The 11,066-nt window shown below is 35.9% G+C and overlaps 1 protein-coding gene across 3 annotated transcripts; it reads left to right on the top strand.

Annotated features, from left to right (window-relative positions):
- The first annotated feature begins 648 nt into the window (after positions 1-648).
- LOC132273633 (putative pentatricopeptide repeat-containing protein At1g77010, mitochondrial) lies at positions 649-10,514 on the top strand. Of its 3 annotated transcripts, none has more exons than XR_009470195.1 (7): positions 649-2,852; positions 3,041-3,865; positions 4,390-5,560; positions 6,687-6,757; positions 7,777-7,844; positions 8,428-8,496; positions 9,808-10,514. XR_009470195.1 is itself a non-coding variant. In XM_059774620.1 (2 exons), exon 1 carries the CDS (start codon positions 773-775, stop codon positions 2,816-2,818), a length of 2,046 nt encoding a protein of 681 aa, XP_059630603.1. In that variant the 5' UTR covers positions 649-772; the 3' UTR covers positions 2,819-2,857; positions 3,041-4,323. The 3 variants fall into 3 exon arrangements, 1 of the variants encoding a protein (XP_059630603.1); XR_009470194.1 differs by having other exon boundaries at positions 649-2,857; XM_059774620.1 differs by lacking the exons at positions 4,390-5,560; positions 6,687-6,757; positions 7,777-7,844; positions 8,428-8,496; positions 9,808-10,514 and having other exon boundaries at positions 649-2,857; positions 3,041-4,323.
- Positions 10,515-11,066: the final 552 nt, after the last annotated feature.

Here is an 11,066-nt window from a genome sequence, read left to right as displayed (position 1 = left end):
ATTCAGAAGTCTACAAATTCAGACACAAATTCAGAATTCAGAAGTTCAGAGACTCAGAAATCCAAAGATTCAGAATTCAGACACAAATTCAGAATCGAAACCCAAAAGTGAAGAACATTAAGCACATCCAATAATGTGCCGTTCTTCATCAAATTCCACAGTGATTCAAGAACAAGCTCGTGCAGCCCTTGGATCCAACCAACCAAAAATAAGGAGATCGAATCAGAGGACCATTCTTTTTTTGTAAAAGATATTACAAAGGACTGTACTCCACATTCATAAATTAATAAAATTCTATTTTGCTCCATATTTTGTTTCTATTGCAAACTTACAAAATTTGTGTGTACAAACCTACGTATTAAACGCGATTACCATCGGAGGTCACGAATTTAAAATAATCTTGTAACGTGACTTTATTAATTTATGTACGATTTTGGTGGTATCAACACTCAACACTTGCTCCTTCCCTTCTCTTTTACTTTTTTATTTTAAAGGAAAAATCTAATTTAAATGTTACAACATAATATGTTCATAGTTTAGAAAAGTAATTATTCAACACAATGGGACCCACAAAAATACAACATTATGGGTTGAATACTTAAATATAATAATGTCATAAGCATGTCCAACATCCAAGTCCTAGCCGGATCAGAGTGTTGTTATTCACCGATCCGAAGAAGTTATACTCTTTTATGTTAGCCGCCAATTTTAGAACCTTCAAATCAAGTAACCAAGTCTCAAGCCACCACCACCTTCATCAACTGAATCATCAATGCACCTTGATTTACATTCATGTGCCCGTTTACTACAATCCTGCAACACCCACCATTGTATTCGACAAGGGAGACAACTCCACCTCCTATTTCTCAAAAGGGGTGTCCTAGATTCTGTCGTTACAATCGGAAACCGCCTCCTACAAATGTATGCGAGGTGTGGCAACATGAGCGATGCACTGAAACTGTTTGATGATATGACCCAAAGAAATAGTTTTACTTGGAACACGATGATTGAAGGTTACATGAAATCCGGAAACAAGGACGTGTCTTTGGAGTTATTCAATTTCATGCCGCACAAGAATGAATTCTCGTGGAATGTAGTCATTTCGGGGTTCTCGAAGGCCGGTGAGTTGGAGGTTGCTCGGGGCTTGTTCAATGAGATGCCGAGGAAAAATGGGATTGCATGGAATTCAATTATTCATGGGTATGCGAGCAATGGGCATCCAAGAGAAGCTGTGAGGCTGTTTAAGAGTTTGAATTTTGATCCGTATGAATTATCTTGTGCAGATACATTTGTATTGGCGACAGTTGCTGGTGCTTGTGCTGATTTGGGGGCTCTTGATTGGGGGAAGCAAATTCATGGTCGCATCATTACTGTTGAAGTGGGATTTGACTCGGTCTTGGGAAGTTCACTTGTTAACATGTATGGTAAATGCGGTGATCTGGATAGTGCTAACCATGTGTTAAATATGATGCAAGAACCAGATGACTTCTCTTTATCAGCCTTGATATCAGGATATGCAAATTGTGGCAGAATGAGTGATGCAAGAAGAATTTTTGATTTTGTAAGTAATCCATGTGTTGTGTTATGGAACTCCATAATTTCCAGTTACACTGCCAATGACGGAGCAAATGAGGCATTACTTTTGTTCAATAAGATGCAGAAAAATGGAGTTCCGGCAGATGCTTCAACTTTTGCCAGTGTCTTTAGCGCCTGCACTAGCTTAGGGATTTTTGAGAATGTTAAGAAAATGCATGCTTTTACTTTTAAAGTTGGGGTTATTGATGACCTCATTGTTGCTAGTGCTCTTGTTGATACATATTCCAAGTGTGAAAGCCCTTATGAGGCTTGCAAATTATTTGACGAGCTTGAAGTGTATGACACAGTTTTGCTCAATTGTATGATCACTGTGTACTCTAATTGTGGTAGAATTGAAGATGCGAAAAGGATCTTTGAGACTATGCCAACTAAAAGCTTGATCTCTTGGAATTCAATGATAGTTGGTTTCAGTCAAAATGGTTGTCCAATTGATGCACTAGATATTTTCTGCAAGATGAACAAGACAGGATTGGGCATGGACAAATTTGGCCTGGCCAGTGTGATCAGTGCTTGTGCTAGCATTTCTTCACTTGAACTTGGCGAACAGGTATTTGCTCGAGCCATTGGCATCGGCCTGGAACTTGATCAGATCATTTGTACCTCTCTTATTGATTTTTACTGTAAGTGTGGATTTGTTCATAATGGACGCAAACTGTTTGACCAAATGATAAAATCTGATGAAGTTTCGTGGAATTCTATGTTAATGGGCTATGCTACAAATGGTTTTGGTTTTGAAGCACTAAGTCTGTTCAATGAAATGATTTCTGCTGGTGTTGGTCCTACTGGTATCACATTTACAGGGGTTTTATCAGCCTGTGACCATTGTGGACTGGTTGAAGAGGGAAAGAAATGGTTTTATGCGATGAAATGGGACTACCATATTGATCCGGCGATTGAGCACTACTCTTGCATGGTTGATCTCTTTGCTCGTGCTGGCTTCATTGAAGAAGCTTTGAATCTGATTGAAGACATGCCATTTGAGGCAGATGCAAGCATGTGGTCGTCAGTTTTAAGGGGCTGTGTAGCTCATGGAGATAACACTCTTGCAAAGAAAGTGGCAGAGCGAATCACTGGGCTTGATCCCGAGAATGCAGGTGCTTATGTACAATTATCTAGCATATTTGCCGCTTCTGGTGACTGGGAAGGATCAGCTCAAGTCAGGAAGTTGATGAGGGAAAAGAGAATACAGAAGAATCCTGGTCGCAGTTGGGCTGATACTTAAACTGAAAACTCTGATGGTGGCATATTTTCTTGAAGTAAGGTACTCTTTCTTAATTCACAATATTTATATATATATAGTAATTATGGAAGGTTGAAAGCTACTTTTTTGTTCTTCTTCTTCTTTTCTTCTCTTTGGAGAATGACAAACTCGTAGTTTTATTTCCTTTCTACCTCAAATCCCATTACCTAACATATTAGCGTCCTTTCCTGTCCTTGTTTCCAGGTGGTCCCTCTCTTCACCGATCTGAAACAAGTCAATTTTCAAATCTTCAAACCAGTCATTGTCAAGATCATGAGCTATCAGTAGCCATGAACTCAAGTGTCCATTATTCTCAGCCACTAAAAGTATCATGCAGGAGACTTTAATCTTGTTTGGAGGAGACACAACCTTTAAATGCATCCTATTAACCTGAAGCCCATCCCCCAATAAGATTCTCTTCAAGTGAAGACTGTCCTCTTCAAGAATTTTGAGGAAAAAGACTTTGCATTGCTCAATAGTGGTATGTGATAATCTGAAATCAGAACTGAAGCACAGCCAGTTCAAATTGACATCTCTTGTGTTTGCCACTTCATAACCACTTTCTGCAATTACAGTGCAAGGTTTTTCTTGAAAGCAACGCACTTTTATGTCTTCATTCTCATTTTCCAGTGCTCTGGAAGCATGGTTCTAACTGAGCCATGAGTCTCTCCAGACAGGCTGAAGGGCTTGTTGGAGATTGCCCCCAACTCAAGCATATACTCCACAGTTTTGAGGCTGAATTCTGGTAACGTGACACTTCTTGAGAATGGTTGAACCTTTACTACAAAATCGCATTGGATATAACTCGAATGAAGACCTCAATAAGTGTCAAGTAAGCATGAAGTGATCACTGGTAACGTGACACTTCTTGAGAATGGTTGAACCTTTACTACAAAATCGCATTGGATATAACTCGAATGAAGACCTCAATAAGTGTCAAGTAAGCATGAAGTGATCAGCTCCTAGTCTTCACTCGATGTTACCTGGAACAGAGATGATTATGGTACATGGAACATCAACTCAAATATGGTATTTCACTCACTCTACTTGTGGTACGATAAGGGTAGACTTCTAGAATTGACATAGTTGGAAAGCAATGAGATAGTTTTAATCATCAAAATGGTTTTCCTTTTCATATGATTTATAATGAAATTTTTTATTATCCGAGTTATAGATTGTACATTAGTTGAATTCTTTTCATTGGAATGAAAAAAGTAAAAGCATTAAAAAGTCTAGCCTATTTATTTTGAACTCTTAATTTGCTATGGTCCTGCTCTAGTATTCTCATCTTCAAAGGAAATTTAATAAAATAAATAAGAAAGAAATGGTTTTGATCACTAAAGTTGGAATTTGTGATTGAAAGTGTTGGAAATAAATAAGAAAGAAATGGTTTTGATCACTAAAGTTAGCATTTGAGACTGAAAGTGGTTCATTTCTACAATATTTCCATACATGGATCACCTAGTATTGGCATTTTTCTGGGACTATTGCTTTGCTTCTTACAAGGGTATTCTTTGGTAACAACATTGATAGTATATGAAATTTGTGCATAGGACTGAAAGAAGGGGTGCTGAAGAAGTGCAAGCTTTCTTCTCCATATACGTGGGTAGCTGCTTAAGTGCATAACCAGTCATAATGGCGGGGAAGAAAAGAAAGGGTTGGGTCAGATTATTACAGCATTACTTATTTGTAGGCTTGGTTGGGAGACCGTAGAGGAGACGGTGGAATTTGACAAGAATTGAGTCCTGCCCTATCACAAGTGGCAAGTTCTAGGGTGAATCTCCCAGTAGAATACGAGAATGTTCTCGGTGTAGATCTAGAGGAAATGGAATGAAGATGAATCCCCTCAAATGCTTTCTGGGGGGCTTTGTTGGTCCCCTCTTGCCTTCTTAACAGCTGGTCACTCGTGTGGTACTTCATTGTACGATATATATATATAAGATCCATCTGCATAGATATCATAGACCCACTCCCTCGCTTCCTATTCAAATTCTATTTCTCTTTTTTTATTCAGTCAAATGGATAAACATTTATTATGACACCCATCTGAAAAGGGGAAGGAATGGGAAGGATTTGATATGGAGTTTCAGTTTATAAGAAATTGTTTATTAACCATATTTGCCCTATGCTCAGACTGTCCAATCCGACCGTTGTCACACTACAACAAAAGATAGTTCTAGCAGCAAAAATTTAGCACCATTTATGAAAAAATGCTGTTAGAAAATATTTTTTCAACAGTACCATGAGAACTTTTAGAAAATGCTTCATATTTTCTTTTTTATTTTCTCACTCCTCACTCTCTTTCGTAATAAATTTTTCTTTTTATTTTCTTTTCTCACTCCTCACCCCAGTCCTCTTTCTCACTCTTCATCATAAACTTGTCGTTCTCTAACTCTATTCCCAAAATCAATTCATCGCACTCCAAAAGCAACAGCAACTCTTCATGGAGCGATGATGTCTGCGTTTCCAAGTCCCAATCTTCGTGGCCGGGAATCAGACTCCAGCTTCGAGTCGAGAATATCCAGGGTTCTCTCACTCTATCTGATCAGAACTTCTCAATCTAAGAGCGTCGTTTCCATTTTCAATGGAGAGCTTCGATTCTAATTCGGAGAGAAATCCAAACCAAGCTGTTGATTTGATTAATTGGTCTGTCCTATTTGATTTTGGAGCTAAATCGATCTGATTCGCCTGCTTTGTTTCTCTCTGATTCAATCAGTATTGCAGGTAAATTCCGTCTGTATTGCTTTGTTTTTGTTGGATTTCATGCTTTAATTAGGGATTGATTTTAATATTGTAGGAAACCCTAGATTTCTGAGTTTGAAGCTGTTTTTAGAATTCTGATTCGTTCTTTCTCTCTGTATATGTATATGCATAAATATATGTGTGTGTGTCCATAATATCGAAACAGGTAATTCTGATTCGTTCTTTCTTTCTCTATATATGTATCTGCATATATGTGTGTGTGTGTGTCCATAATATAGAAATAGGTATAAACGAAACGAAATTGCGCAATAAAAAAAATTCTAAATCCTAATGTGTGTGTGCACATAAGAGTACAACTGATTAATTTCTTTCCCCTACTAAATCCTTCAACCAAAACAGAGTGTAATATTTTGTCTTTTATTTATTTATTTATTTTAAATTTATGGAAATATTATTATGTAAAATATTGATATCCATCTATAGTTGCCACTTTAAGGAGACATAGCTGCACTCATAAATGTGAAAGAGGACTCCATAATAATAGTGGAATGCTCATGTTGTAGTTAGAAAGTTTAATAGCAAATGCCATTGGATGTGCTGCGTGGATTATTGTTTGAGTAATTGTAGGTGAGAGGATATATGTTGAGAGAAACCAGATTAACAGGACTAGAGGAATTTTCTATTAAATATAATGTAAAATGCCCAATAAAGGTTACTAGGTGTATTTCTTCTCTTCTTCTCCTTCCTTTTATTATTATTATTTTTTTTATTTTACTAAAAAAAAGGTTTTCCTTTTATTGGGGGCAGGGAGGAGGAGGTGGGTAGTGCGGGTTGGAAAAGAAAAAGTAGTTTTACTTAACTTGCAGTGAACAAGTAATACTTATAGAAGGGAAGAAAATCATGGTGAATGATTGATATAACCCTTACATTCTTTGTTGTGCATGCTGGGGATGCATATTTTTAGTAGGCACTTGGGACTCATCCAGTCATCCTTTGCCATGATCCATACCCTTATTTAATGTCATGCCCCAGCTTTGCCTCTTCACACATTTTGATTTGTTTTTGTATTCGAGTTTGGAGAGGTAGATGAAAATGCTCATTTGAATAGAAAATTGTTTGATCCTCTTGGTATTAAAATTAAATGCAGCAAAAGGATCAGTGGGTTTGACACGGTACCTCCTGCTTCTCCAATAACAGCCAGTGCTGTTGCTGCAACAGGTACGTGTTCCATTTTATGTGATTACATTTGTTATATTTTCATGACTGCTACATTTTTTCCCCTGTTTGATCTAGTGTGGAAAGTTTGCATCAAATTGCATGCTGTTGTTTTGGTATAAGCCAAACTTATTTGTTCATTTATTTGCACATAAAACATCTTCTTTTTTTGGCCATTGTCCCAGACGGGCTCTATTATTTTTCTTTTACTTGTTTACTTGGTGCAGTAATTCTGAACTGAGAGAGTTTTGGGTTTTTCTTGTGTTTCGTGTTTGTTTTTGTGTCTATTCTTTGTTGTAGGAAGGCAGTGTTGGGCTACTAGCCCCACTGTGCTGTCAATGGGCATTGCCGGCTTCTGTAGCTTCTGCTACGCTTTAGTTTCACCTGATTGTTATTCTTTGTGGTCTGGCTTTCCTCAAAATGCTTTCAGCTTTGTTAATCTTGTAAGGCCTTTTATGCAGTCTGTGGTGACCTTTTTCAGCCACGTGATGTCTGTAATTGGAGGAAACACTGCTGGTCCGGTTTAGTAGCATTTTTTAGTCTTTCATACCTATGTTACGTTCCTTTTAATTGGATGAACTCCAACTCCTAGGTCTATTCCCTTTTGTAAGATTCAGGGGATTCTGTTGTCAATGTTTATATAAATCATGAGAAGAAGTTTGCGTCTGTGGAGATGAGATCTGTTGAGGAGGCCAGTAATGCCATGGAAGGGTTTGAGGTATTAAAAATGCTACTCTGATTCAATTAGCCTGGAAGGGCTTATAGTTTCTTTAATTTGCCGACTTTTTCATTTAGATAATCTTTTCACTCTCTATTTTACCAGCCAATCTTCTTGCATATATATTGATTTTCCTTGTGTTTTATCTTTCTGTTTTACTGCATTCTGTAGTCCCACATTCTTTTGTACAGAATCAGGACTAACGTACCGACAGAAGACTCCATGACCTTCTAATCTAAGTTAACCTGATTGTTTTTAGTATATTATAAGAAATTTGGAATTAACTTTCACATGTATTTTGCAGCTACTGTAGTGAAGGTTGTTATTCTGCGTCCAAATCCCAACAGCAAACCATCCCCTGAGGTTGGAAAGGTTAGTATAAGCTCTTTGTGCATTCCTCACGCCATGCAACCTTTGTTTCTAGGCCTCTTTAATATTTGTGAAATACCCATGTCAGGCATGACATGGATATCGGTATGTGTCCGTTATAGCACCTTTGTGTCTATCAAAAAGAATGAAGGGACAAATACCTTAGAACTTGAAAGTTCCAAGTGAATCTAGCTACTGTCTAACAGTTAGCTTGTAGGCATTTGTTCCCTAGGGGTGTCTGTCAAAAAGAATGAACGGACAAATACCTTAGAACATGAACGATCTAAATGAATCTTGCTAGCTTCTCTACAACAAAGTTCGAATGATTCAATTTGATTAATTCGTTGCTGCGGACCGCTATATACATGTAATATATATATATATATATATATATATACGGAGTGTAAACTACTCACTCCTAAAATTTCATATAATTCCTATATATATTGCTTCATGTATACATATACTGCTGCTCTTTCTGATGTATAACTTCTTATCCCAGTTTTGTTTAGAATCTGATTTAATCAATCATTGTTCTGCTAGTACAATGTATTTATATTTTCATGAGAGTTTTTAATTTTTACAGGTGTATACATTTGGTCTGACTTTTCGAGCAGATAATTGGGACACTTCTAGTCACTTGACTGAATTTTGGGTACAGTTGATTGTTTAACTATTGAATTGTTTTGATTATCCATTTTTTTTTTTTTTTTGTTTTTGTTTTTGTTTCTAGTAGTTCTTAAATTCAGGGCTTCATGGTTCATGTGAACAAGAATCTAACATTATTTTTACTTTAATCTAAAATGACAGAACCAGAACTTTCATTTGCTTATAAAATTGCTGATTCAATTTCTTTCACTTTTATGAACTTCAAATTTTCACTATGTACTTGTGCTTTCTACCTAATGGAAATCTCTAATAATGCTGAAAAAGGGTCTCAGTCGAAATTCATGTTCAAAGGAAATTTTTATCTTTGTGATGTGGTTGTATGGCCTAAGAAATATGTGAAAATTCTAGAGGTCAATTGGTCATTCACTACCTTTTTTTTTCCCGAAAACTAGTGATTAACGAACAATCTGATTTTTTATATACTTGTTGGCATTACATTTAAGAATATTTTTTTTCTGTGATTCGAGTCTCAACAACATGACAGCTTTGCCCATTTTGTTGGCATTACATTTAAGCAAACTCATTTTGGTTATTATCTCTGACCACCCACCCTCTCTCTCCATTGGCTATTACATATCCCACTAGATTTGAATTGACCAGAGAGAGACTTACTTTTATAATCATCTTGGATTTTCTAGTTAATGAGAAAGTTTGATGAACTCATTTGAGAAGGGTATGTTAATGGGTAGTTTTGAGTTTTAGGAGTCTTATTACACACTGGGTTTTAGGAAGGGTTTAAGGGTCTGTTAAGGGGAGAGAAAGAAGTCAGAGGGAAGGAGATGTGTGAAAAGAAAAGCAAAATAATGGTTTTTTTCTAGTACACACACAGACACACACACACACAGATCCCTATGGAATGCAGGGGTGCTTCCCAGCATTGCTTGCTGGAATTTGTTCTTTTTGTTTAGTTTAAAGGAACCAGCTTTGTTCTCTTCAGTGAGTGAGAGAGAGAGAGAGAGAGAGAGAGAGTGGGGACTCAGAGGAAGGGTTGCATAGATAGGAGAGAGTTTGTTTGGCTCTTGGGATAATATTTCTTGGCTTCATGAGTTGTGCAACTAGACTACAGAAAACCAAGAGGGAGTGGTAGGAAAGAGATTTCTTTTGAAATGATTAGTTTATTTGCTACCCAATGATTGAGTTGCCTGAAACATAGAATATATATTCAACTTAGTTGTGTTGCTAAATTTATCTTTATGATAAAGACCTATTAATATCGGGGACTTATTTGATGCATAATTGTTTGTATTCATTCAAATACTAGTTGTTAGTTTCTAATACGTTAAATATTTTATTTCAGGTTGTACGTAGCGAACGATGGTACTTAGAGGATGACAAGGATGATACATGGGGTCTCTTCTTTTTTTACGATTTGATGCAAATCCTAAGAATTTGAGACATTAAAAATTCTTTTATTTTCTTTGTTATTGAGACATAGTTACACTCATAAATGCATAGTAATTCTTTTCTTTTTTTTTTGTTGACTTTGTTGTGGATTGGGTTTATTTGGTTATTAAATTTGGTTTATGAATGGATTTACCTTGATTATAAAATTTAATTTTTTAAAAAAAATTTGCTTCATTTACATGTATTGTTATGACCATTTAAAATAGTGTCATTTTTCGTAACATTCATATTTGCTACCATATTTTTCTTAGATACAGCAGCAGATACAATTGCTACCATGCTTGTTGCGACACAGGTTATGACAATAAATACAAATTCTTCCTATAAATGTTACTAAGTAGTTATTGCAGCAATTATTTTATTTATTAATTTTTTTTTTCTTTTAACGGCAAATAAAATTTTTGTTAGAGACCATAATTGTTGCAGTGGCCTGTGGTTGCATTTGGACTCTTCCGGTACATTGGAGAAAATTATCAACCAAAATAAAATAAAATAAAATAAAATAAAAAATTTAAAATTACAACATACGGTGATATTCCAATGCCCTCTTTTAAGGTTTGGACAAATTACACGTGGATAGACCGTTAAGTGTTTATTACTTTGACCTCCCTTAAATTCATTCATTAGTTGAAGTGACTTTGAGTATGAAAAGCCAATAATACTTTTATATTAATATATTATATTGTATTTACACAAGGAAATGGTAAAATTATCATTTTATAAAATTTGGTTAATAGACCTATCGGAACGAAAATGTTAAGGGTGGTGTTGAGCACGCACACCAAATCTCAAAGGAGATAAAATGAATAACGGATGAAAGATCTATCCCTGTGTAATTTGTCCAAAAATAAAAGGAGATTAGTCTAATTTACTCCAAAATTATACAATTTTGATTGTCTCAACTTGGTCCTAAATACCAAAGGATCAAATGGCCAAGCGGTATTACCCCTTCCTTTTCAAAGGAGATGTTAGGGGTTCGAACCTCGATGGAAGTAGTGTACGTGCATATTTGCTTTAACTTCAAAAAAAAAAAAAAAAAAAAAAAAAAAAAAAAAAAAAAAAAAAAACCAACAACTTGGTCCTAAATTGTCTATAATTATCTTTGTTTTGGTTATCATGGGATAGGTACTATCCAATTATCCCAACAAGGAC

The sequence above is a fragment of the Cornus florida genome, unplaced genomic scaffold (genome assembly GCF_030987335.1).
Source record: "Cornus florida cultivar Cherokee Brave unplaced genomic scaffold, ASM3098733v1 CherokeeBrave_3.0.0_Hap2_Chr09, whole genome shotgun sequence".
NCBI lineage: Eukaryota > Viridiplantae > Streptophyta > Magnoliopsida > Cornales > Cornaceae > Cornus > Cornus florida.
Note: the sequence above shows the minus strand (reverse complement) of the source record. Positions and strands in the feature narration are given on the sequence as shown.